Source organism: Pelmatolapia mariae, linkage group LG22 (assembly GCF_036321145.2).
Source record: "Pelmatolapia mariae isolate MD_Pm_ZW linkage group LG22, Pm_UMD_F_2, whole genome shotgun sequence".
Classification (NCBI taxonomy): domain Eukaryota; kingdom Metazoa; phylum Chordata; class Actinopteri; order Cichliformes; family Cichlidae; genus Pelmatolapia; species Pelmatolapia mariae.
In genome coordinates, this window is record NC_086245.2 from 1,072,061 (window position 1) to 1,099,910 (window position 27,850).

The 27,850-nt window shown below is 43.5% G+C and overlaps 1 protein-coding gene across 2 annotated transcripts; it reads right to left on the reverse strand.

Moving 5' to 3' along the window:
* Positions 1–159: 159 nt before the first annotated feature.
* On the reverse strand, positions 160–27,850 carry chd4a (chromodomain helicase DNA binding protein 4a). Of its 2 annotated transcripts, none has more exons than XM_063465693.1 (41): positions 27,596–27,850; positions 27,036–27,187; positions 23,499–23,608; positions 23,065–23,307; positions 19,061–19,179; positions 18,176–18,441; positions 17,940–18,070; positions 17,392–17,530; positions 15,535–15,704; positions 14,908–15,141; positions 14,030–14,233; positions 13,740–13,948; positions 13,310–13,441; positions 13,134–13,233; positions 10,658–10,849; positions 9,684–9,884; positions 9,431–9,568; positions 9,027–9,148; positions 8,751–8,924; positions 8,520–8,661; positions 8,258–8,389; positions 8,037–8,154; positions 7,618–7,742; positions 7,448–7,540; positions 7,218–7,356; positions 6,963–7,132; positions 6,697–6,874; positions 5,477–5,566; positions 4,989–5,080; positions 4,641–4,774; positions 4,361–4,505; positions 3,105–3,258; positions 2,887–2,981; positions 2,558–2,804; positions 2,361–2,423; positions 2,094–2,273; positions 1,909–2,017; positions 1,668–1,800; positions 1,266–1,461; positions 947–1,116; positions 160–557 (listed from the first exon to the last, which is right to left on the reverse strand). In XM_063465693.1, exons 2-41 carry the CDS (start codon positions 27,094–27,096, stop codon positions 543–545), a joined length of 5,865 nt encoding a protein of 1,954 aa, XP_063321763.1. In that variant the 5' UTR covers positions 27,097–27,187; positions 27,596–27,850; the 3' UTR covers positions 160–542. The 2 variants fall into 2 exon arrangements, with proteins under 2 accessions (XP_063321763.1, XP_063321762.1); XM_063465692.1 differs by having other exon boundaries at positions 2,361–2,426; positions 27,596–27,849.

A 27,850-nucleotide genomic window follows, 5' to 3' on the forward strand; every position in this document is an offset into this window, starting at 1 on the left:
TCCATTTTCTTTCACTTGGCCAGTTAATTTTTTAAATTTTAAAGTCACAAAGCTGCCACATCTGCAGGACTCACACCTCCTACTTTAACATCATTGTTGCTACAACACAGAGAAAAACAATTATACCAGATATAAAAAGTTGACAGAGTTTTTATGATGATCACTTAAGCTCCAACAAAACTTCATTTAATTTTTTTTATTTTGTTTAGGTCCCAAAAAAACCATCATAATAACATTATATCAATAATATTAATACAGAAGTTGAAAAAAAATGGAGGAAAAAATAAAACAGCTTTTCTGTCCACAGCCTCGTTCTCGGTGGGGTGGGGAGGGGGATTTGATCCTCCGGGGGAAAAAAAAAAAATCTGAAAGTCTTTTTTTCAGGGGTGGGGGTAATTTAAACAAACAAACAAAACCAAAAAAAGTGAAGTGGGCGTGGCTTCAAGCTTGAGGTGCGCAGTCTGTCTTTCTCCTGTGCACCAATCAGGAATGTCGAGGTGAGGCAGGGGGTGGTTTTCGAGGTAAAGAGCCGAAGTTCAGTCTCACTGCTGCGACATCTGCCGGGGGAGGAACGGAGAGGCGGGGTCAGAGGCATGTCATCTGTGTGTGTGTGTGTGTTCCTGTCTAGCTATCTTTGTGAGGACCGAGATCTGCATTCTACTATACTTGTGAGAACCAACAGTCACTTGTGAGGACACACACACACCGGTCCTCACAAGTTTGAAGGCCTTTTTGAGGCTCAAAATGTGGTTTTAGCGTCAGGGTTACAATTAGGTTATGGTTAGGCATTCATTTTTAATGGTTAGGGTAAGGGGCTAGGGAAACCATTATGCCAATGAAGGTCCTCACTAAGATAGCTGAACGGGGTTGTTTGTTTGTGTGTGTGTGTGTGTGTGTGTGTGTGTGTGTGTGTGTGTGTGTGTGTGTGTGTGTGTGTTTTAGTTACCTGCTGTGTCTGCGGCTGTGGTTCAGGTGCTCGGCTTGCCAAGCGGCTCAGGATGTTCCTCTCAGACATCTGGAGTCGGACTGCAACCGGCGGTATCCGGGCGATGGTTGCAGGCAGGCGGGTGACGTCCGCCTTCATGTCACTCAGCAGCTCCTCCAACTGCTTCAGCACTGAGGGAGGACAGACACATACATTATTTTTGAGTTTCTTCACACTTATTTTAATGTTCTCAAGGTGCTTTTATCTTAAAATCAGACAAAGTTGACATTTTTAGCAGCGCGACTAAAAACAAATAGCTAAGCCTGCTCGCCGCCGTTACCTTTGTGCAGGACGGCGTTGGCCGGTTTGTTCCCGGACATGGACTCCTTGCTGAGGTGCTGGTGAGACTCGGCCAGACACTCCACTTCGCTGAAGCGGGTGTTGAGGGCCATGGAGGGGTGGGAGGGGTCCTCTGACATGTTGAGGTAGGCGGCGCGTCGCAGCTGCTCCTCGATCACCAGCGCCTGTTCCAACAGCTGCAGCGGAGGGGAACAAAGAGTCATTTTATTATCATTTTAAATGTTCTGCTCAGTTCAAAGATTTTTGATCCATTTTCTCTGTAACATCGAATTTCAGATGAGTGGAAGAAAACAATCAGAAACACAAACAGTGTTGATGTCGTCCTTTACCTGAAACAAGTCTTTATCAAAAAAAAATATCTTTAAAGTCAAATCTTTTGTACCTTGAATCTTCTGGCGAGGAACTTGTTCTTGATTTCCAGGAAGTTTCCTCTGTTCATCTCTCCTTTAAAAGGCTCGTTGAGGATGGCGAACTTGACGTCGTTCTGGATGTCCTGCCAGCGGGCGTAACCATGTCTGAAGGAGGTAGAGGTCAAAGGAAACAACAGACTCTGATCTCACATTAAGTGCTATTGTTTTATTCTCCAGGGAAACCAAACAGACAGACAGGTGTGCAAAGGATACTGTATGATGCCGGCCAGCAGCCAGTAATCGTGGCGGCGATGCCAGATCTCGTTGGTTTTCTTGGTTACTGTGGCGGCGCGCTCCTCGTTCTGCCACAGAGAGTGGAGCTCTGAGAGAAACACGTGAGTCAGCGTTGAATTGAAAACATTCGAATGAGTTGTGCTTGAGTCTGAGCCAGCGTGTACCTGTGAATCCTCCGTCTGCAATGTTGAACATGAACCGAGTCTTGGCTTTCTTCTTCTCCTCGCTGGCCCCGCTCGCCGTGGGAGCGGCGGTCGACGCCGTTCCCTCCTTGCTGCCGTCTCCGTTCTGCAGTTTGGCTGCCGATTCCACCGGTTTCTGAGCCTCCTTCTCCTCCTTCACATCTGCGGGAGGATGAAAAAGGAGTCACAATTAACGACAGCAGAGCGTCAGAGAGAGCCGAGAAATCCTGCAGGAAACGTTATCGGCACCTTTCTTTTCATCTGCGGGAGGCGTGGTGTCCATCTTTTCTGTCTTCTCTTCCTTCTTTTCTTCTGCTGAAATCAAGATTTTTTAAAAAAGGAAGAACTTAGTAACCAAATAACAAGGTGTATCTCTATCACTTACTCTCTAAAGTTTTATTTAAAAATATATTAAAACAGGAAGAATCCTGAGTGACTAGTTTTACCTTTGACCTCTGCATCCTCAGGTTTGACCTCTGACCCCTCTGTCTTTGCCTCTGAGGGGGGCTTCGTTTCCTCCGCTGTCTCTGGACTCTTCTTCTCACCCTCTCCTTCCTCCATCTTCTCGCCTTCTTTCTCTTTCACGCCCTCCGTTTCACCGTTGCTCGGTTTGTCCGTCTCCATTGGCTCCCCGTTCTTCTTCTCCTGCTCGGCTGACGGGCTCTTCTCGTCATCGTCTGGGATGGCGATCACCTGCCGGAGACGTGGAAGATTAAAAATCTTTCCTCCTTCCAACTCCATAAACCCGATTTCATTCACAGCACTCAATCTTTACCTCGTTGCTGGTTTTTCCGGCCTCTTTGCCGTTCTTCTCTGCCTCGCCTTCTTTCTTCACGTCCTTCTCGCAGTCCTTCGAGGAGGAGTCGTCGACTACAAACACAAAGTATCTCGTGATATTGTTCTATTTTTATACACTTTATTTTTCATCACAAACACATCGAGTATCCTGCATGACTTGTGTGTTTGTTGGTTTAGCTCCTGTGTGAGTGTTACCTGGCACAGGCGTGTTGGGCTGCGTGTCGGCGGGGGTGCCGGTGGACGGCGTTTTTGCAGGAGAATCGGGCTGAGCCGCGGCCCTCTTGTTCTCCTCTAGCTCGGCCATCCAGGGCATCGACCACTGGCCGTTTACGTGCTCAAACTCCTGAACCTGAAAAACAGGCGAGCGCATCAGCAAGACGTCTCTACATGTCGCTCAACAAAATAGAAACAAAATATAATAAAAATCTCAAATCAAGCATTTCTGGGGAACATGACATTACCAAGTTTATTTTCATCCTTGTTTTTGTAAATAACTTCTGTATATTTTAACCAAAGCTTTCACCACCAGGGGGCAGCATTTTACCGCTGGGTGTGCTGAAATTGTTCAGTTTTGACTTTTCGTCTACCAGCTTCTAAATTAAGTAGCATTTACTTCAAACACATTAGAAATGCCGCATTTATAAAACAAAACCCGAGTTTTCCCCCTGAAACCAGATTTAACTCATTTAAGCTTCAACTCCACTCATTCATATTCACTGAAGACTGTCTCTGGAGCACAGCCTGTAACTAACAAGTACAACAGATCTACAAGCTCTGGAGTTCAACACAGTGAAGATGTTACAGGCACAGAGTTTTATTTAACTCTAAAAGGTTGTTAATGATTTTTAAAGAAAATAATTAAGAAAAAAAATGCTTTTAACTGAGAAATATTCAAAGTTTCTTTTAAGCACAATTTGTTTTCCTTTTTCCGTTATTTGTGTGTCCAGGGTCCCTGCAGGTAAAGTCAACTTGGATTTAAAAGCAAAAATTGCAAAACCCTGTTGAATAAAATCTAATACTGCTATACTCCAATAAACCCAGACATCCCAGTTTAGTAAGGAAAAATAGGAACACATGACTGAGTTTACACAGAGAGAATAAAAAGTGGAAAGAAAAACATACACTCATCCTCAAACACCTCTCATTACTTGAAGATGGAAAAAAAGTTTTGTTTTTGGTCCGATGAGCCAAAGTGTCGGAGGTTAACTGTACTTTTATGTGACTGTTAACAGTTTTTACACATAGAAACAGCCTGAAAGCACAAGTCGAACTATGAAGACAGCAGAGAATCAAATTCCTGCTGCAGACTGTTGGTTCATTTCTAGCTTCAAATGCATTTCCAACAAACAAACAAACCAAGTTCTTCAAAAAAAAGCGTATGAAGCAACCCTAAGGCGATCTACAGCTGTTAGCCTCTTATTACAAAATGAAAGAAAGACTGCCTTCATTACCTTTTTGCGAATAAGTGACATGACTCCAATGCGGGTGAGGACGTGCTGTCGAGACAGCCCTTCTCTGGGGACGCCGTCCGCGAAGGTCTCGGCCCCGTCGGCCCCGGGCTCACAGAGGTGACGCATAAACAAAGACACGTAGGCCCTGAGGGGGTTAAAAAGATGAAGCAATAAAAAGCTTTATTACATCAGTTTAAAAATGTGGCAGAAGACCACCTTGATGAGCACTTCACTGTCTTCAGTGGAAGCCACGTGTTTGTATTTAAGCTGCGATCCTCACTTGAATTCTTTCTCAGATTTCCCTCGCAGGTCTCGGACCAGCCACTGGGTGGTAAAGGCGTCTTGTGGGGGCATCCCATAACGCATCACTGCATTCAGGAAGGCCTTCCTCTGCCGAGAGTTGAAGCCCAAAACCTGGGAAACGTCAGAGGGGTAAACATTAGAGTTTACATACAGAGAACCAACACACTGTTACGGACATAAGGATGTGTCAAAAGATCCACGATATTTGAAAAGAAGTTTTGAGAAAAACCACCATTATACCTTAAAGACTATTCAAAGAACAAGGTCACCACTGATACACTTATAATTTGAGATCTTTGAAGCTTCAAGTCTCTGAGACACTCACCTCGATGTTGCCCCCCACCCTGGCCAGCAGGGGAGGCAGCGGTTTGTCTTTGTCGTTCCTCAGGCCCTTCCTGCTCGGCCTGCGAGAGTTGGCTGCAGAGAGGAAACAGCGCTGGTGATTTTACAGACGATAAGAAACACTCTGCAGGGAGGCAGACCGTGCTGCAACACTCTAAATTAATGTTTCCCTTTTCTGTCTACAGAATGATATTCAGAGCTTATTGAGTTAAAAAGCTTATAATACATTTAGTTTCTCTTGTCTGTCATTTAAACGTTTAGTTATTCTATTCTGTTCTGCAGGTTTAACATGAGTCGCTTTTCCAAAAAATATTTTTTAAAACAGAACAAATTTGTGAGTAAGTGAAGCCGGAGATCCTGTTTTTATGTATTTGTAAAGTAACCAGCACTAATTAGACGGCCTTAAATGTACAGAGCAAATATTAAACATTTCATCCTGGACCTCAGGAAACAAGTTAACCAAGTTTTTACCTTCTGATCTCTCGTCAAAGTCCTCATCGCCCTCTTCAGACGCCACAGAGTAATCTGATTGGCCATCTGACTGGTCATCCTGCCAATCAGCTTTGAGACAAAAGGAAAAGGAAGATTTAAATTTCATCAGCAGATTGTGGTACAAAACTAACATTTCTCTATCTGCACGTACGCACACCACAGCTTGTTTCATGTAATCTACAGTTTTTTCTTATAAATCAGGCTGAGATTGTTGCAGTTCACTGCTGTGTATTATGGGTAATGTAGTTACATGATATAGGAGGGTAACATTCATCTGGCATTCAGTGTTTAAACAATTAACCTGGACCTTGAAACTTTCTTATCGTAACTGTAGTTCAGTACGAACACCTAAACCTTAATGAAACATTAAAACATGTTTTCACTACAGGATTTTGGATTTGTTGTATGACATTAATGAGTCTAACTTGCTTCTTCCACCTCCTCACAGGTAATTGGGGATTCTTTAAGCACTGCTCCCCTTCACCAGGAGCCCCATTCAAAGGGGGAGGAGCAGGAGAAATGAGGGAGGTGGGAAGGAGAAAGAAGCAGTAGAGCAAAACACTGGGGTGAGGCAGTGATCAGTCTCCTAGTAGATGGTATAAAATCGAAAATCCTACAAGTTTTTCAGAAAAGTTCACCTTTGACCTTGGGTTAAAAAAAAGGAGGAGAAGTCAAGGGGGGGGGGGGAACTCATAATAGAAATGGGTAATGGGGAGGCGTGTTAGGAGAAGAAGAAAAAGGGGAAATGGAGAGGAAGAAATGGGAAGTGGAAAAAGAAGGTGAAAAGTGAGGAGGAGAAGAAAAGGGGGAAGGGCGTGTGAGGAGGCAGCACAGGAGGATGGACGTTCCCATTTTCATTTTTCATTAAATGTTCAAAATCCATTTCATCAGGTGGTTTTCTTTCACTGAGCCATGAAGAGAAGCGAAAACCTGTCTCCCTTATGTAAAGCGACCAACGACATCATGATTAGAGACACTTGGAGAAAGAAGTGACCTTAAACTCAAGCTTCCCCCCCTCAGCAGAGGAGAAACTCCTCACTGAAACCTCTGAACTCTAATACACCCGTGCGTCTTCCTCAAATATTTTGAGCACAAAATACTAAATCTGTTCTTAGACCATTTTATTTTATACATATAAAACACTGTTTTCCCCTCTCTAAAAAGTAAGAGGAGTAGAAGAAGACGCCCTCTCCTCTCACCTCTGTCTTCTTGAGAGCCGTCGTTGTAGTTGACCTGCTTGCGGATACGTTTGCCTTTGCCCAGGTTTCGGGCCAGATCCTCCTGCTGCTGCTCGTAATGGTGACGCAGCAGCTTCTCCCAGTAGTCTGGATCCACGCTCTCCTCCTGCTTAATGATCTCCCGCTGCACCTCCTCCTCCTGAGCGACGAGAAGGAAGAAGGTGGTTAAAAGGACAAAAGGGGAGCTGGGTGTATGAAGGTCCCTCCTGATGGGCTCAGGCGCTCACCTCCTCCTCCTCGTCTTTCACCACATACTGAGCCACTTTGAAGGAGCTCAGGTATTCATTCATGCTCTGCAGCTCCGTGTCGTCAGTGGCGTCCTGGTTCCTGTCCAGTAGTCGCTCTATGGCTTTGTCATCGTAGTGAATGATGCTGCTGTCCTCCTCTTTGTTCTCACCTGCAGATGCACAGACTTCAGTTCACATAATTTTCCCTCCCTCTCTCCTTCTGTTGTCTTCTCCCAAGCTTCCCTCCACCCTCACCTTCTCCCTCATCCTTGAACAGCTCTTCTGTTCCAAACTTGAGGATGTCATCCAGCTCCTGCTTGGACATGGAGCCCGTCTTGGATCCAAGGCCAGGCCGGACCACCAGGTGAGTCAGCATCATCTTCTTCTTGGCAACCTGGAGAGAGCGGAGCAGGTAAGGAGAGAGGGAAATTTTATAAGAGCAACCAGCCAAGATTTCAACTCTGTGGGACTGTGCTTTTATTTACCTGAGTAATCCTCTCCTCCACTGAGGCCTTGGTGACGAATCGGTAGATCATCACCTTCTTGTTTTGACCGATACGATGAGCTCTGCTGAAGGCCTGAAAGCAAAAATACACGTGTGAATAAGCGGTTTGGGTGAATGTGAGAGTGATGACTAATGTCTCTCCGACTGTACCTGGATGTCATTGTGCGGATTCCAGTCCGAGTCGTAGATGATGACGGTGTCGGCAGTAGCCAGATTGATTCCCAACCCTCCGGCTCTCGTCGACAGCAGGAAGGCAAACTGCTGAGCACCAGGAGCTGAAGGATGAAGTAGGAAAGAGAATAAAGTTGCTTCAAGAGTCAGATTTATTGAATCAACTGGAACAATCCTAAAGCCGGTGATGTTTACATTCTGCCCACTATAAAAGGACCCAATTCGACCCCCTGGACAGCGTTCGATAAAAACTGCAAAGCTTTCATTCGTTATTCCAGTTTTTCCAATAGGAAAGCAGTTTTTCCAGGTGTGATGAAGCCAGCGTTGATACACAGGAGTGGAAAAGATATGAAAGGTGAAGGAAGAGAAGAGAGCAGGTGAGATAAGGATCAACTCACCATTGAATCTGTCAATGGCCTCCTGTCTCATCCCTCCTGTGATTCCTCCGTCAATCCTCTCGTACTTGTAGCCTTCGTTCTCCAGGAAGTCTTCTAGCAAGTCCAACATTTTAGTCATCTACAGAAAAAAAAAAATAGAAAGGTTAGTTTAATAAAGATAAAAAGACTTTCAAGTTCATTTAGCTTTCTTATCAGATTGTTAGAGATGTCCGGCGTCTTACCTGAGAGAAAACTAGCACTCTGTGTCCTCCCTCCTTCAGCTTCCTCATCATCTTTTGCAGTAACATCAGTTTCCCTGAAGACTTTATGAGAGCATTTCCATCATACATCCCATTGGGCATCTTTGGAGCTTCCTGTTGGGACCAATCAAATGTTAAGGTTTCATAAATTGCATAAAAGGTTTGTCCAAAGGTAGAACACAGTAGGAGCCATCCACAGCCTCCTTCCTAAATAAATGGTCTCTCCCTGGTGTTTGGGTCGTACCATAGCAGCCCCGGGGAAGAGGTAGGGGTGGTTGCAGCATTTCTTGAGGTCCATGACAACGTTGAGCAGTGAAACCTGGTTTCCTCCTCCTTTGGTGTTCAAAGCCTCAAAGTTTTTCGTCAGGATGAATTTGTAATATTTCCTGCAAACAGACCACAAACATTCAGCCTCATGTCCACCCTCCCCTGACCTCTCTTCTACAGCTGCTGCTGTACCAACCACCCGACTCACTTCTGCAGCTGGCTGAGCTCCACTCTGACGATGAGCTCGGTCTTGGAGGGCATGTGCTTGAAGACGTCAGCCTTCAGCCTCCTGAGCATGTGCGGCCCCAGCATGTCGTGTAGCTTCTTGATCTGGTCCTCCTTGGCAATGTCGGCAAACTCCTCCAAGAAGATCTCCAAATTACTGCAGAAAAAGAAATGACAGAGAAACCAGATCACACGTGAGGTATTCCTTTACTTATCTGACAGTAAAGCGATACATTTTTACAACAGAGCTCAGGCTCACCTGAACCTCTCGGGCGTGAGGAAGTTGAGCAGGTGGAAAAGCTCCTCGAGGTTGTTCTGCAGAGGAGTTCCAGTCAGCAGCAGTTTGTGCTGCAGGGAGTAGTTGTTCAACACCCGGAAAAACTACAGCAGGGGGAAACAAAAATGTTTATAACAGGATCAGGCTGAGTGAGAATTCACAGGCAGCTGCACATGTTTTCAATTCAGACGCACTCACAACAGATTTATTACAGCTGTTTCAAGTAACCATGCCGACAAGCAGACCAATGATTCAGATAAACTTCTGATTCAACCACAGAACAGCTTTTCTTTGTTTTGTTATTATAGTCTGGGATTTTTATTGCCTGCGTTTTTGCTGAAAAATGATTCGCTTGTGCGAAAGCGCCCATCCTCTGTGTATTGTACCTTTGATTGGTTGTTTTTTAGCCTGTGGGCCTCGTCCACCACCAGACAGGCCCAATCTATGGAGCCCAGGACGGCCATGTCGATGGTGATCAACTCGTAGGACGTCAGCAGAACATGGAACTTGATGGATACATCTTTCTGTTGGAGGAAATCGCCAAAACTCAAACTCAAGTTTGAACACACTTTTTTTCTGAGGCTTCTTTTTTTTTGCTATTTGTTTTATGGATTTCCACTCACGCCGCCATCTCCTTACCTTCATCCTGGAGGCCTTCTTGCCTCCTCGGACGGCGTTATCCTCGAAGGAGAACTCGTTCTCCCGGATGACGGCTCTGCTGTCCTTGTCTCCGATGTATGTCACTACGTACATGTCAGGCGCCCACATCTCAAACTCTCTCTCCCAGTTGATGATGGTGGAGAGGGGCGCGCTGACCAGGAACGGCCCTTTGGAGTGACCCTGGGTGAGGAGACGAGAAGTGAGTGTAAACCATTATACAGATGCAGGTCACCAGCGCTTCACTTAATGACCAACGACCTTTGCCCCAGACCCACTGGTCTTAACTCCACCTGGTAAATAAAAGTATTCAACAAACTCTTGGGATTCCCAAATTTAACTAATCTGTAAAATATTCTGTGCATTACAAAAAATATCAACATCTCGGGGCAGTCGATCGCTGATTTCAACTAATGAGTCTATTACTGAAAGCATATGTAAGCTGCTTTTCCCACAAATCAATAAAGAAACTAAAAATCTTGTCAATAAAATCCTAGTAAGTTCAGTTGGAGGAAGTTTGCAGGAAGTGCATTCTGGCCTCCCACCTTCAGGTGGCAGCAGCCGCACATATGATGAGTGGTGGTTTACTGTTTCTGATCCAGCTTAATGTCGTCAGATTTCACCTGGTTTATACAAAATGGCTGGATGGCTGCTAGCTAATAGGATGACAGCCACCTACAGACATAACGTAGCCACACAGAGCACCGCTGAGTTGTAGCACTGAACAAAAAATTCATTTCATCTCAAACTAAATTCAGCAAAAAAAGAAAGAAATAAAAATCACATGAGTAAAACTGTTTAAGTCTGGTTCTAGTAGAAGCTCAAATTTCCAACAAAAAGGCAGAGAAGAGCTAGACCCAAAGCTTTTTAACCACAAAAGAAGATATACAGTTACAGCTTCAGCATGTGCGGCCCCACAGGGGTATAACAGAATCCAGCGTCTCACAGCCACTCACCTCTTTATACAGCGAGTAAAGGAAGACGGCGGTCTGCACCGTCTTTCCCAGACCCATCTCATCGGCCAGGATGGTGTCGGTGCCTTGAGCCCACGAGAACCGCAGCCAGTTGAGACCCTCCAGCTGGTAGGGGTGCAGCGTCCCCCCCGTGCTGTCCAGGTATTCCGGCTGACGCTCAAATTTGATGGTGGGCTGGAAACGGAAGAATTACAATTTATAAACAAGGGCAGACGCAATCAAGGCGCCCTATAATCAGGAATATCAGGAATGATTTTTTTTTTTAATTTAAAGAAAATATAAATTTATAACTACAGGAAGTGTGGCATCAAGACCACCCAGAAACTCTAAGTGGGCACAGCAGGGACAGCTCCACACCAGGAAGAGGAAGAGGGGCCCACAGTAGTGTAGGAGCTGAGGGACAGCGAACAGACCCGCAGCCCAGAACTGAAACCAGCTGGCACCATCAGGGTGCCAGGACACAGCCCCGGTGGCACAGGACAGCCCAGCTCCACAGAGCTGATGCCCGACCCCCACGCTCCCACAACAGAGGAGAAGGAGCCCACCTCACCAAAGACAGCCAGGCCTCAGGAATATCAGGAAGAGTTTGAGGGCACATAACCTCATTTAAACATTTTCTTCCCTCTGGTTCTTGTGGGGATTTATTCATCTGCATTTTGGAATGCGGCTCATCCAGTTCTGGAGGTACTGGCTTTCTCATGAATCATATGGAACTAAATGGCAATTGACTCATGGTATGTTGACCTCAAAGTTGCTAAAAACTGCACACGGAAGAGCACAACCAACCACGAAGATGTCTTTACTTTAACTTCCTGCACTATTTCAGGAAAATAGCGCAGGAAGTTCGATACACCCTGGGAACAGGGTAGTGGTGACTAGAGCTGGGCCATATTATACCGTTCACGGTAATACCGGTACAATGTTAGGCAACGATAAGAAAATAAAATATCGCGATAGAATATGGGTAAAACGCGTATGCGCAGTGCCTTTGTTTTCATACACATGGCCGAAAAAGCATGGCGGCAACGGAGAATGAGAAGGGAGAAAGCGGATCGTTGAGTGAAACGGATGAACCAGAATTGGTTTTTAAAAATGGTGCAGCTTCAGTGATGTGGAACTGATTTGGTTGTCCGTCAGATACCCACCAAAGCACTTTTTTTTTTTTGTAGAACATGCAAGCGGGCAGTCGTTATTGCCGTATTTGTCGGACTAAGGTGCTCGTAAATCTGGGAATAATCTGGGTCCTAAACTCCGTATGCTTCAGGTCCCAAACTCAAATGAACACTGCAGCATCACAGAGTTAAAAACTGTCTAAATTCTTTCATCTTTAATAAAACGATCAGCATTGCTGCTTTACCAGGTGTAACTATGAAGTTTAACATCCAGGCATCCATGAAAACAGAATTTATTACATTTAACAGAGTTAGAAGTTAGCAGGAAGTTAGCGGAAGTTAGCTTGCTAGTTTTGTTAGTTACCTGAGCATGATATAGCATGTTCTGACTGAGAGATTTCTGAAAAAATTCAAATGTACAGCTCTGCTATCACTTCCAACATAAATGAAGACAGGAAACTAAACAGCAGTGACGTTTGTAGGGTTACTGAAGTTGGGCTAGGTGGTGTATAATGATGTGCTACGTGATCGCTAGCGACACAGCTATGTTAGCATAACATAAACAGTGAAGCTGCAGGATGAATGCTTTTCCACTCGATAAAAGTTAACGTGAAGGTTCCTGATGGTTAGAGACAAATGCAATCGCGTGGCTGGATGCTGTAAACGGCCCAAACTTAAGTCAGGAGAACAACTGAGATAATCCATCCACAATAGAAGGTTAGTCATTAATATACTGCAACAACATGGGAATAGAGCAGCATAAATGAATCAATGGTACAGAAGTGGAAGAAGCAAGAAGAATGTGTTGAATAAAGTTTGATTTATCTGACTGCTTTGTTTCGCTCAATGTGCCTTATAATCCCGTGCACCTTATGGTCCGAAAAATACGTATTGGACTTTTTTTATTTGGCACACTGCAGTTTAATGTTGCAAAGCACCTCTTTTTAACTTCAGTGGATATTATACATGGATATGTCAGCCCATTTCTACTGGAAATGTTTTTTGGTTAAACTTTCAGCAAGGAATTTGCATTTGCACTGTTAACTTTTTATATAGCTTTAATGCACATAAAAAACAGCTGCGTGTTTAAGTGAAAATAAATGGATGGGGGGGGTTGCGCTAGTAAAGTTGTGGAGTTGTATTTTGTCTCGCATCAATTATATCGTCAGTTATATCGTTATCGCAAATTTTCAAATCTATATCGTGATAAATATTTTTGGCCATATCGCCCTGCTCTAGTTGTGACCAATGCAGTGAGCATAAAGTCATCTAAAACCCACTGACTCTTGGTAATGTCTGAGTTTTAGGACTCATTCCCTCACAAAGACTCATTAATTCCAACTTACATCGATCACCGGGTTCTCAGGAGGTCTTTCAGGCCGCTTCACTCTTCCTTTCACCTTTATCTTCTTCCCAGGTCTTCCCTCCTCTCCCATCATCAGCTCTCTGAAACAAACACGCACTATGAGTAAAAAGCGGCAAGTTTCAGGTTGTTAACACAGCTGTGCAGAACTTAACTCACCTGTGGTTCCAGTACTGCTGTTTGTACGGGTCATACTCGGGTATGTCCATGTCCTCGGCCTCCCAGGTCGCCTGGTCGTACGGCAGCTCTCTCCACTTGATCAGGTAGTGGACGTTATTTTTTCTGTCCACACTGGAAAAAAAAGAGCCGGCACAGAAGATTTAATCAAAGTTATTTGTTGTCTTTAGTACATTGTTCACTCCAGAACAGTGAGAATGACAAAAATTAAGATTGAATAGAATAAGTTTAGAGATTGTGTAAACACTAATGAAGTAATCTAAAAATCTAAATCTAAAAAAGTTTATAATTTATTCAAAATAATTTATTCTGATAGAAAAAAGTGACTCTTTTTGATGGTTTACAAATAGTACAGAATCAGAGCTGAAGTCTAATCTGTGTAACATTGTGTCTGTAAGAAGCTCAGACTGACCTGTGGTTAAGGATTCGGTGAACCATCAGCCACTCCATCTTAATCCCAAAGCGGAGGTATTTCTCCTCCAGATGTGTATACATGGGGTCCTTGCTCTTCCTCTTGACACACTTGTCCTCCTCTCCTTCCCCAAAGTCGATGGGGGGCGGCTCCTCCATGTCGTTCTTCCTCTGGTAGTTCCTGAACATCACTTGGCAGTGCAGCTCCAGCTACACAACATGCACGAGAAAAAGTTTAGGATGAGGTTCAACTATCAGAGAGATTTAAAGCTTTCCTGAAGCTGTACACACCTGGAGCTCCGTGACCCACGAGCAGTGCCAGTAGGACATGCTGCACCATTTGGCGAAGAACTCCCTCTCAGGCCGCCCTGCCAGCGGGGCGGGGTCGGGGGCATCGGCTGGGAGGTCTGGGGGACGGGGGACCGGTGTGGGAGGAGGGGGATCTCCCCAGCGCCATGTCAAGATTTTCTGGACCTTCCCCTTCATGGGTGGACACTGGAGGGGAGGGGGACAGTAAATGTTTAAGTCTTTTTGGATGCTTTTAATTAAAACTGGTGAAAAAGAAAAAAAATTCAGTTGATCCACTAAAATTTAAAAACAGTTTCAGCTTTAAAAATAAGTTATCGCTACAGAAAACTTCAAACTTCAAAGAACTTTTGAGAGGACAGATGTTGTTTTTTTAATGCCTATGACAACAACATGATAGATTTACTAGTGGCCAATCCCCTCAATCACTGCTAACCAGCTAACACCACTTCATCCCATCTAGTGTTTTCCTACTGGCAGGTTAGTCAGGTCACTATTGTTGTGGTCCCTGATGTCACTCATTGGCTTTGAGTCTCCAACAAACAAACTCCACCTCTGCCGTTTTGGGCCACCGCTGTAGTTCTTGTTCCCTTGTGTTCTGGAAGGCCTCCCCAACCAAAACCTGCACTGGTGGAGAACTTGTGCCACTATGCCAAAACTCAACAAGGGTACTGAGAGGAAACTAGTATATTAACATAATGCACAAGGTATTTTATATTATCAAATCCTTCCTTCTTCTCTCTCTTTTATTTTTAAAACCACTGTGACCTAAAGAATCCCATAACCGACCACATGATCAATAAATAATAATAACGCATGTTAGTACAATCACCACGTTTAACCCTGACCGTCCCCTCACTCACCATGCAGCGGGGGCAGATCCACTCCCCGTTGGGGATCTCGGGGAGCGGCGGGTTGAGGCAGTGGATGTGGTACGACGAGGGGCACGAGTCGCAGCAGAGTAGCTCTCCGCCATCTTTACAAACTCGGCAGAACTCCATGTGGTGGTCGTCCTCCTCCATGTCACCCGCGTCTCCGTTGTCCTCCTCACCATCTGAGCCGTCTTCTCTGGCTTCCCACTGGATGCCCTCCTTTTCCTGCAATCGCAGGAGAGTTTATGCTTTATGACCTTTAATCACAATGTTTCTACTGTGATTATGTCTTCTACAGTTTCCAACTATTTTAACTGGTGTCTAATGATTTAAAAAAAAGAAACAGTGTTACCAGTGACAAATTAAAGTAAAACGGTAACCGTTCCACGCTGAAAATCTGGGTATTTTTTTAAATTGCTTAAATGTTTGAACCCAGACTTTGTGATCGAACAGATGCACTTTTGTTTAAACATCAGAAAGCTAGAACCTCCTGATGTTACCACTATAAAATAAAATGTCCATTATTAAGCAACTGAAGCCACTTTATGTGCTTTGTCTGACCTTCAGAAGGGTAATTATTTTTTTAAGGTGGAGTAAGTTGTCAAGTGAGTTTCTTACACAGTGCGGGCAGCTCCAGGTGCCCTCCGGTGCTTTCTCCATGTCAGGGTCCAGGCAGACCATGTGGTACGCTCTGGGACAGGTGTCACACAGGATGATCTCCCCACCCTGCTGGCACACCTCACAGTAGTCCTGGTGGTCCGTCTCATAGCCGTCACCATCTTCTGCATCTGATGAGGAAGGACAAAAAGTATTACACCTACTAACGTCTCACGTTAACAGAGAGTCAGGAAGTGATACGTGCTGTGATCCGTGATCAGTGTTTATGACACTGAGCTGTGTGTTTATGTTGCTTGTCAGAGGAAAAACTACTCAGTGAGTCACTCTTTCCCCTCAAGCTCAGATTGTCTCAATGACACCAACAGACTGAAACTGACAGACTTCACTGGGATGAAGTAAATATCTGTTTTAGAGAGAGATCCCACCGAAACACTGTCAGAAACAAAAACACTCAGATTTTCAGCCTGCTGACCAAAGTCAACAGTACCATGAAGTTTGGGTTAGTGGGGAGGAAAGAAAAAAAAAAAAGAGCTAAAAGTGTTTGATCAAAATCTAAAGTGTCACCAAAAACAAAACATTTGCGCAAACTACAGGAGTGTGTTAAACCTCACTCGTCTGAATCTGGCTGAACAAAAGCCAAAAATAAGTTGCAGTGCCTTCGACGGACAACAGTGAAATGAAATAAAATAAATATACTGACCATTTGTATTTCATTACATTTAGGGTAGGGCTGCTCAAATATGGTAGAACCCCAATGATCATTATTTTGATAAATAACTAATCTTGATATAAAACATCATAGTTACACAGTTATAAATCAGTAGGTAGAAACGGTCTACAGGAGGTTGATGGTTCGATTCCTGGCTACTCCAGTCAGCACGCCAAAGTTATCCTTGGACATTCAAATGAAATACATAGTACACATAGTAGGAGACAAAGTCTCCCAGTTTAAGATTAAAGGTTCAAATAAGGATGTTTTTGACAGGAAGGTGTCTCGCTGGTCTCCACCGGGGCATCTGTGAATGGAGATGAGCCGACAAGAGACCTAGATAACAGAGGACCCTCAGCAACCATAGAGCAGGGTGGTTGCTGAGGATCTTTAGACATCCAGATGGAAAAAAAAGGAGCCACAGGCAGCCTTTATAATTTGTCCACAGGTTCTTCTACAGCAATCTTACGTCCCCTACAGAAACAGGCTCTCCTTCTCATCTGGCAAATGTCCTCAAGATGATCAAAAGTGCTCGTAAGTCTGAGTTTCTACAGCCAGAACCACAGAGCTCTACAAGAAATCTGTGCATTAGATTTATAAGAAGAAAAAAAAACCCCAAAACTGCTTTTTAGTGAAAATGAAAGGTTGTAATAATTATATTCCGACTATCTTACCTTCATAATCACTCACGGCCAAAAACTGTAATCCAATAATCTCCCAGTGCAAATTTTACTTTCCATCTGCAGCTAAAACCTTAACCAGTTAAAAGCATTTCCACGCCTACGCAGCAGGGTGTCTGCGAGGACTCCGACCTCTTTCAGTTCATGTGACTCCATCCACTACGTCATCCGACCGGTGACAACAGCTACAGAAGAGGCATCAGCAGGCGACAGGCCTGATGAAGACATCGTCCTTCTAAATATACCAAACTCCTCTGACTCAGTCGCAGTGATTAATGTGTGTGTGTGTACACTCCTCCTCATGTCGTCAAGAAGGCCACACGCTTCTAATACTTCACCCCGAACGCAGTCATTACTGCACAGCTAACCAGCAATCTTCAATCGGTACGCCCCATCAGCAACTGTTTAAGCAAGCACAGAAGCACTGGCTCATCACACCTGAGCTTAGTTTCAGTCTTAAAGACGCACCTTTCTTCTTCTTGGGTTTGCTCTTGGATGGCTTCTTTTTGCTGCGGCTGCTGCGACTGTTTGACCCCTCGGAAACCGCCACGCTGTTGATGCTGCCGTTATCAAAATCACTGTCCACGTCGGGCTCATCCTCCTCGCTCTGTGCACACGGGACACAAGATTTTAAGATACGTTTAGGATACAACAGGGTTCCCTCAGCTTAAGAGAATAAGATTTACGATTTCTTCTGAAGCTACTTGGAGTAACGTGTAACACAAACTTAATTAAAACGAATAAACACAAAAGCAAAATAAATTTCTCATGGTTAGAGGCACAGACAGCTTTGTTCTTGGCTTCAGGGTATCATTAAACAAGCTGATGTAACCTGACTCGTCGGAAATGCTAGAATGAACTTTGACCTGTGCCTCTTACTGCACTACCTTATTAAACAGCTAATTTTCCAACTAACACCCATTCCCCACTTTTTTAATAAACTGGTTAAAAACACTATTCTATACTGGGCACAGTGGTGGGTTTAATAACAAAAAAGGTGATATTTTGATACTTACCGATGAGCGTTTCCTCTTGCTGTTGAGGCCCCCCAGTTTGATTTTGAGAGGAGCCACTTTCTTTGTTTTCGTATTATTCTTCTTCTCTTGTGGTTTTGGAGCGGGTTTTGACTTCTTGCGGGCGTTGGGACCTGCCGGGGGGGGGAGAAGAGAAGGAAAAAAAACTCAGTTTAGCGTCACACAGATACAGGAGGCCGATATTTTAGCCTTCATGTGACCTCTCCTGCTCAGCATACCTTTGCCTTCCTTGGTCTTGGCCTTGCGGAGCGGGGGAGCAGGAGCCTGAGGAGGCTCCACCGGAGGCGGCTGTGCTGCGGCGGGCGGCGTGACCTCGGCCACCATGGTGTCAACAGCGGCCGGCACGTTGGCGGTAGCCAGGGCGGCGTTGGCAGCAGCAGCTCCCCTCAGAGGGTTGTTGGTGCTGAACTCACGCCACTTTGCGCCCAGAACCATCATCATCTTAGACACGGCGATCTTTGGGTTCTTGGCTGCGATGAGGGGCCTGAGACGCGTGTCAGGAAATAAAATTTTAAGAATGGGTACAAGTTCATTTAGCATCAAACGAATGGTACACATGTAGCTGACTGCATGAAGAATGGAAAAGAACAGTAACAAGTCACTGGGTTGATTACTGATCATGATGAGTTTCTTTAGCAGAGTTTATTTTAGTCAAAGTTTAATGTTTTGATGCTGCTGTGGGTCACATGTGTTCACTAGGTATCAGCTGCTGTGCAGACAAGTCTGCACGGTTACATCCTGAGCAGTGAGTAACAGAAGCAATGCTCGGAGTTAGAGATGGTTTCTGTTGTTTCTGTGCATTTACGGTGTAAATTAGCAGGAAACTGAATTATCATTATTTATATTTTTGCTGTTCCTTCTTTCCCTGCAACTGGACGAGTCCATGCAGGTGATGCTGGACTGATGAACAGAGGACAGTGGAAGTGGCAGCTTTCCGTGAGATGGTAAAATTAACTTTGCCACCTTTTTGTTGCACTCTTCTCCAACATCCCTTTAAAACCCTAAGTCAACAAACAGTTACACCTGCCCCGTGTACGAGCTCTCGATACCACACACTTGAACTTTTATTTATCTAGCACTTTATATCAAATCCGTCCATGTACCTGACAAACTGGCTGAAGGCTTTGTAGTTGGTCAAAGAGCGGTAGTCTTCCTCGGTGAAGACGTGGTCAATGTCCTCCATGCCCCAGTCATCCAGCAGCTGAGATGACGACTTTGGCTCCTGCAGAAACAAAAATACAAAAACAAATTGTTAAAATCAAATAAAAAAAAAAAACAAATGGACACAAATGAAAACATAAGATAATGTATTAATGCCTCTCACATGTTTTGTTTTAATGTCCCACCCTCGCCACAAAATGAATCCAACTGTGGGAAACACTAAAGTCTATTCAAAAGAAAAGATCCCCCCACACAGTAAAGGCCTGTTCCCTGTTAGTGTATCACACACAAGGAAGTGCTTAATGTGCACTTTAATAAGACCACACAATAAAAACAAAAAAATGAAACGGTTGTATCCATCCTGCGAATTGGGTTTGGGTCGCAGACTACACCACAGTGTTCCCAGTTCTGCTCTGAGGACCACACTGCAGCAGTATTTCCTCTGCTCTTTATTTAATATGACAAATACCTTGAATGGGAATGGGCCATTACTCTGACAGGTAAAACTATGAAAACGTAATAATTTTGATATGCAAACAACAATGAGTCAGGTCCACTTGGTGGCTTTATTGAAACAAAATTCATTCTTCATTAAAAAAAGAAGAAAAGAGCAAAAGATTATTGCTAACATCCTGTGACGCAGGTAAAAGAGCCTACAGTGTCTCAAAACCTGGCATAATGCAAAGACCAGAACTTCCTGTTTTCTCAAAGCCACGTTAGCGCTGTAAAGTGTTATCAATATGGATCTGATCAGATAACAGAGTGCACAGATCAAGCACCCGCTGAATAAAGCGACCACAATTCAGTACATGCCACAGAGACAACACAACGGGAGGTGTGTTTATTTCGGAACATCATTATTCACAAAAAAAGAAGCTTTACGCAATAAACTCCTGCTGAACGAGGACGGCATCGACTGATCACACACAGACCGAGTGACCAACATGTGGGACCGGCTGTGACTTATGAATCTGAGGCATAAAACCAACCAGCAGGGTTGGTGCTGCTGTGCCCTTAAGCATCATCAAAAGCCCCCTCCTACAAAAAAAGCACTTTTGTTCCCTTTCTGCACATCAGAAAGAGTCCAGTAGGTGGTTTGTGGCTTTATTTTACCCCACAATATACAAAATTATTATTCCACAGACTTTTACATTATCCATGGAATAACATCCTTTTCACAGCAACTGAAATAACAACTCCACTGACCACATTTACATGCCCGAGGGGTTTGAGTGGCCCGTGAAGAAGCTCCAAAATGAGCATCGAGCAAGCAACCGAAATGCTGAAACAAAAGTGACATTGACCATTAAACTTTTAAAAATAATTACATCAGACTGTTTGTTATTTAAGCTGATAATTCAGTGTCAGTAGAGTCAATCTATTAGATCACCACTAACCTGATGAGAATCTTTACAATTTACTCATTTATTAGTTGTTCTGCTGTTTTTTTCCTCACTTTCCTCTCCTTGTTAAACAACCTTCAATCATAACTTGTGTACGCGATTTAAGAGTTTGATGGAAATTTGTCCTTATGTTTGATTCTTTGATGACTAAATGATAAATGAAAAATAATCATTAGTTGCAGTGTGATGCTGTGGTTACAGCTGACTCACTGATCACTCCACATCATTACAGCCCTGTTGAACTTTTTACATAATTTCCTTAAGGACTATTAAAATATTCTGATTCTGATACTTTGACTCAGTCTTCTTTTAAATGATGTGTGATTAAATGTATTAAAAGACAAATGAATCCCTTCATTGCAGGAATATGAATAAAAGAATTTAAAACTGCAAAGGTTTCTTTAAGGTTTTCTCCTCCCATTCAAATACCTGCAGATCAACCATTTGTCTTGGAAAGGTTACAAAAATCAGGAGGTGCAAACCAAAACAACATCAAAGGGAACCACATGGTGGGAGCCCTAAGTCCCTTTTGGCCTGTGCCACTGTTCGGAAGGATGACAACGGTAAACACTGTCACTGAGGTTTTGTCCCTGCTGTCCAACTCTTATCTTACCGAGAGCCTGTTTTATCAAAATAAACAAACTATTACTAGAGAGTTTCAGCATCAAACATGATTTTTCCCTGAAAAAGGCCTCTGGGCAAATAGATCAGGCTTTTACTGGCCCACAGAAATGGACATTTTAATAAATTTGTACGCAATTTGTATACTTCAAGGAAAAAAAGGAACTAAAGCCTTGAAATAAGCACAGTGGAGTAAACACTGCCTCCTGTATGTTGCAGCTGGATACTGCAAAGTTTCTAAGAAATTTGAAGCAGTTCATCTGCATTCAAACAGCTTTTATGGTGGGTGAAAAATGAAAACATCAACAGTGGATGGGAGCAAAAAAACAACAAACAATACTTTTCAGATTTAAACTATCTGCACAGGTGGTTTAATGAAAGACGTTCAGTGGTATTTTAATGTGAGAACACCAAGTGGAAGAAGAAGTTACTTGGAGAGGCTTCACTTCAGTTAGTTTGCTGCACAGGATCACTGTACTTCTTTACTGGCCCAGAGCAACGAGGCCATTCATGAGGTGACGTTGATCCCTTTGATTGCTTAAAATACAAACTGTTTAATGGTGCAAACCTCCAAGGAGTTCAGGTGTCTATCACATAAGACAACGAAAAGCAGAATCTTTCACAATTTAGAAGCTGGAATCACAAAATGTTTGGCTCATTTTTTCCAGAAAAGGGACTGGAAATCACTCATCACAGTAGGTAAACCATTTCATCTCTACAGCAAGCAGACTTCAGGCAATTATGGCAAAAATGCTAATCGAGTATTTAATCCAATTATTAGAGTGGTGGGGGACACAGGGCAGCCCCACAGGGAGCTGGGCTTTATGTTCATGAAGGGCATCTGCAGGCTCCAGACTGATTTTAGCTTCCACCAAGTTATGGGGAGGCCACAAGGCTCATGCAGCACGGTACTCCCACACCCCAGGAAACCAGTACTGAATATCACCAGATCTTTAATGTTTTTTCCCCTCTTAAGGTTGATAGAAATTCAGTTAATTCAGACAACTGATTTTTCTCCATTTTGTCTTCCCTGCCTGCTGGATGGCTCCTTTCCATCAGCAGAGGTCGAAGTTTAGATCTGCTGAACTTTGAACAAGATGTCCGAAAAGCTCCGAAGCTGCGCACTGTGGTCGCTGCAAAGCGCAAACCAATAAAAATAACTCCATCTGCAGGCAGCTGCTAATGATCCCTCCAAAAGTTTAAAGCCTTTTCTTCTGTTGTCTAAAGATGTTCTCTTTCTTTAAAGCCAGAATCTTAAGTGAAATTTAACTTCTAAACTGCTGTCTTCTAAAGCCAGTTTCTTTTGAAGTTTAAATGCTAATAAAAAGGTGAACAGTTTGATAAAAACACCTGGTTTTCTGCCCCGTTCGCTTCCCATCTCACCATCTCACAGCCTGAGCTGCAGACCTGATGCAGGGCGGCTCTCCCAATGAATCAAATTGTGTTTATCTAACCACAAAGAAGCAGGGTCAGGTGCGTAGTGCAGCGTTAGGTGGTGTTGCCATAGTAACAGCATATGTCTTCACACACCCCAATCCACCCTCTCTTATGTTGCACTGAGTGTCATTAACTACAAGGGCCCCGATTGGCTGGCAGCCACAGAACTGGCCAGAATCGGCTCTTTGTTTGAGCACGTCTTACATCAAATCTGTTTGCTGCTGACTCCATTACAGGTACAACTATCAATACCTGCTCATCGCAGAAGAGAGAAGGGTACTTTAAACCAATAACAAACCTTTTAACTGTACAGATAAACTATAGCAAGTTTTGTTTTTTACTCTGTTATTCATAACAGCGATGAATAACAGATCTGTTGTCTGCAGCATTATTTTTTGTAACAAAGTATTTCAAAGTGACCAAAAATTTCAACAAGCACTAAATGTGTTATAAGTGCATGGACCTCCTTTGCTCGCCTTCCTTACCATGCCGTCATCATCATCGTCATCCTCATCCTCCTCTGGTTCTGGTTCTTTCTTCTTGGAGGCGCTCCTCTCCGCTGCGGCGCTGTTCCTCTTCTTGTCCTTGCCGCTGCTGGCTCTCTTCTTCTTCTTGCGCCCGGGAGTGTAGTCGCTGCCCTCGCTCTCTGAGCGCTGGCCAGGGCCGCCATCTTCACCATCATCTACGCCGCCCAAGTCCATGGGCTCTGGGGAGCTGATGGGCAGCTCCTGGAACAAGGAGAAAGGCAGTGAGCAAACAGAGACCCAAAATGACCGGAAAACAAATCGTCAAATTTTAGTAGGTTTCTGTTCTAGAGTTACTCAGCATCACATGTTTATCTTTCTAACTGAGCTGAAACTAGATCTCCAGAGACCCCCATACATACAAACACCCCAGATTAATTGGATAATCCCTTCACCTCTCTGCGCGACCGCCGCTTGCTGCCCTTGCTCTCTCTGCTCTTCTTTGCCTTCTTTTTCTTCCTCACCTTCGGAGTCTCATTCTCAGAGATCTCCCCTTCCTCGTCATCTGCAGATCAGGCCAACAGAGAAATTTCATTGTTAAGGTGTACAAAGGAGCAACTGTGTGTCAGTGTTTGTGCTGCAAGATAACAACAATGAACAGCTGGCCGTGAAGATGACATGCGTAACGTAGGAACCTTGCATATCCTGCTGGAAACTCAACACCAGCTGTAGGCTGCTAAATACTTGCATCGAGTCTGTTTAAGTCTCGATTCAGCTATTTCACAGGTAAACGGCAGGTGTTACAGATCACAGTGGAACTATGAAATGACAGAATTTGTAAAGAAGCTTTGTTTCCGGATGTCGAGTTTTATGATCCCAGGGCCTGAAATTCAAATTTCTTAAAACTAGAGGGAATTCCCCTTTAATTGCTTCCCACAAGGCAGATTTATATTCTCTGGAACATGTTTGAGTCTGCTACGCTACTCTTAGTTTATGCTCGCTTATGCCACCCTCGTGCTGGCAAGTTCCCATTTTGGTGCCGTTTGGTGTGTTTTTTTGTGCAACTCTTAATTTTTGTAACCAGGTGGCAGATACAGGTATCTGCGCAGTTTGATCTTTGCGTACAGTTGTGTCAATCAATGCAGAAGCAAAGAGATTTGTAACTGATAGAGGAGGGCTAATACAACAATTTACTTTGGAGAAAATAACAAAAAAAACCCAAAAAAACAAACAATCATTGTGTTTTCCGTTTCAACATTTTCTACAACAACACTGATCAGCTACAGTTTTCAGAGAAGCAACACCTATCGATCAGCAGCAGATTGTCACAACTGAATCTCTGGCACCAGCTCATCTAAACGATGATCTCAAGCTTCAGGATGCAGAAACATCTGAGGTTTGAGTAGCCAGTGAGTAACCTGCAACTTGCTGTAACAGTTCCAATTATTTCTGGGGTGCTAGTGAGATTTAAGGTCATTTTCATCTGGGTCTTTTTTTGTTTACTTATCACCCTGTACACTGAACACTTGACCCTTGGGTCAACAGTCGTGTTAACAAAAGGACACAAGTGATGAGAAGACTTGATTGTTTCTATTTGTACAATAAAATAGAAAGTAACCAAATTTCTCCTTTTTGCAGTAATCAAAAACAAAAAATAAAGTCTGGGTTTTCATCTGTCTCACTCAGTGTCAAAAAGCATTAAAGTTATCCACGGTTAGATGTCTGGAATAAAGACCTGTGATGTTAGCAGTTAAACTAGTAATCTGAGTTACTTTCCAGTTACACAAGTTGCCCTCAGAGGGGGAGTGACTAAATGAGTTTGGCTCTAGTGGTTAAAACCATCATTTACAAGTGATTCATCAGGATGATTTAACCACACCCCTGCAGGCCTCACAAACAGCGAAGATCTCGATCCAGTATCTGGCACTGAGCGCTTATTAATGTAATGGACTACAGTAAGAAGCAAATGGCAAGTCGCCATCAAAGATGCACCTGGAAAGGAAGAAGATTTAATGAGATGGGACTTTTTGGGTCAATAGAGGTAACTAAGCTTTGTGTAGGTAGGCGGACGCACAGCTGTAGCTGATAAGAAAAATTACTCTAATCTGATTCAAGTGTTTAACACAAAGAGCTCCTTATGAGCACAGTGGTAGAATTTTCTATTTGATGCAAAGCGTGAGAAAAGCATGTCTTATGGACACACACCAGATTTTGAGTCACAGATGATTTTACTCCACAGATATAAAGACCTAATTTTGTGTACTCTGATTTGATTCCTGTGGGATCTGTGCTTGTGAAGACCTAATATGACTCCTGATGGAAAACAAATTTTAAATTACAAGATTTTCACCTATTAGAAACTCAGAAGTTTGAAAAACTAAAGACTGCATATGACATTCATTCTGAGCTGTGCAAAAAAGGACACTAACAAAGACACAAAAGGAACTTTGACAGATTGAATTTAAGTTCTTGACACAGGTTTTTATCTATAAATTGCACCAAACTCTACTGCAGTCAACAGAAAATAACTCACCAGCTATTTTATTACATTATTATACATCCTATATACAATTCCAGTGCAAAATTAATAACTGGCTGTTGATTGTGCATGAGTAATTCAAAGGCATATTTCTGGACTCAAAAGAAAATTTAAACCCTGTTTTTGTCCTTCCTTTGTTGATTATCTGTCATTTTTCTTTACAGCTGCAGAGATTTTACTTTTACTCTCATGAATCAAGAGATCTTTATCAGAAAAAAACATTTTTGAACCACATTATTTTGTTTTTGTCATTTTTGAAAGCTTCAACTAATGGTAATTTTCGATTAATTGCACGGGTGATTTTTTTCCCCACTTGTCTTTTACTTATTTGGCACCTTTGCTGACAATCAATTAGAAACCATGGTTGATCGCTATATCTTATAAGCTGTGCAAATTTTAACCGTCTTTTCAGCTGCAGCATCTATTGATAAAAGCTGAATGCTGACATGTTTTTTTTACTAAAATTGAAACGATTTTCCACAGTTTTAGCTTATGCAGTATTAGACCCCCCCAAAAAATAGTTAAAACATGTGTTGCGGTACTTCAGAAGCTCGCTTATTTCCAAACCAGTTAGCAGGTACTGACACTAGAAACAACAAAATATGAATTAAAAGACAAGAATATTAGAAAATGTTTGACCTTTGTAAGACATCTGAGCATAAAGGCTAGCCTGAATAATTGGTTTCTGTATGGCTATTAATAAAAAGAAGAATGATTTTACAGTGTGTTGTCTTTTGCACCGTTTGTTTTATTGCTGTTATAAAGCTTTTAAAAACACGTGAACAAAAAGTGGACCGTGTTTGATGATTTAAGTGTTGTTTTGAATCGATTTTTAGCATTTGCGGCTAACTTGCTGAATGTTTGTTCTCAACGGTTCTATCGCGGACGGTGCGCGTGATCGTCGGAATTAAGCACACTGTAAACATCGGCCACACCTGCACGTAAAAACTAAAAGGTGATCGGGGATAAATAACGGTTAAATAAAAAGCTGGGTGTTGTTTTTTTCCTTTCCGTATTATTATTATTACTTTCCCCCTTGCACACTCAAACCGAAGGCGCCGGCCATGAGGAGGGGGACGCCGCTGAACGTCATCCGCCAGCTTTCAAGCTAACTGGCTGCCTCCATCTTGTCATCGACACGTAAAAAATACCGGTAGCTGGCTAACGCTAGGCCCCGGGAACATGCCGGTTTGTCGGCGTGACTTCACTCCGATGCAACCATCAGCCATGCCGCCTCAGGTTGTGGTAAAAACTGGACTTCTTTCTAAAACGATACTCAGCCGCGAAAGAAGCTGGTTTGCTACTGTTAGCAACCCGGTAGTTAGCCGCATTGTGCAGTTAGCATAATGCTAACAAACATGATTGATGTGAATGTCAAAAACATCTGCTCATGCTAGCGCATAACCCAGCGTGAACATTAGCATTCTCTGCTAACAAATGAGCCTCGCCTTACCGTGCATTAACCGGTCCTCGGGGGCTCCGTAATCATCCCTCTCATCGTCGCTTGCAGACATAGCGGACAACAGAAAACTTTCTTTCTTTAGTTAGCTAGCAGTTTAGCTAACTAAATAAAGTTTCCAGGGTAATCCAGAGTTCTGACCCAGGCTTGAGTCCGTCCAAGTCGAGGAGGTGTTGTAGTGTAGGGGGGGTGGGGGGCAGAGAAGAACAAAAAAAGAGAGAGGAAGGAAGTGAATATACATAAGACAGCAATCAGGACAATAAACAATCCCCACACGAGGTTTCTTTTTGGACAATAACTCTAACTTTGGACAGCTCGTAAAGATTAGCCCACACTCCATCTCCGCTGACATGCCATCTTGCCATTATCGTTAGTTTCCGTCTCATTAGCATGCGTGCTAGCCGAGCTTGACCGGCGGCCAGGTTCAGATCAAACACAGGACCCCCTCGTATCTAACCCATAAAATACCTCACGGTGGGTTCTTGTATAACCACCCGGCATCCCAACCAGCCTGACTCAAGTAAAACCCACAAACAATAAAAACTGATACTCACAACTTGAGTCCCACACCGGCTCCAAAAACAGTAACTCCGGGCTCAGTTTGTTCGCCGGTCAGCACTTAGAGGCTCTTTTTTTTTGTATGTACACCGTTATCTTAACAATTTAAATATATTTCCGTGGTTTTTTGTGTGTAGCAGCAGCGTGTGCGCACGACGCCGTCTCCTCTTTCTCTTCCTTGCACACTACACACACCCCGCTCGCGCGCGCGCGCACACATACACAAAGAGATCAGGGGGCAGGCATCCCAT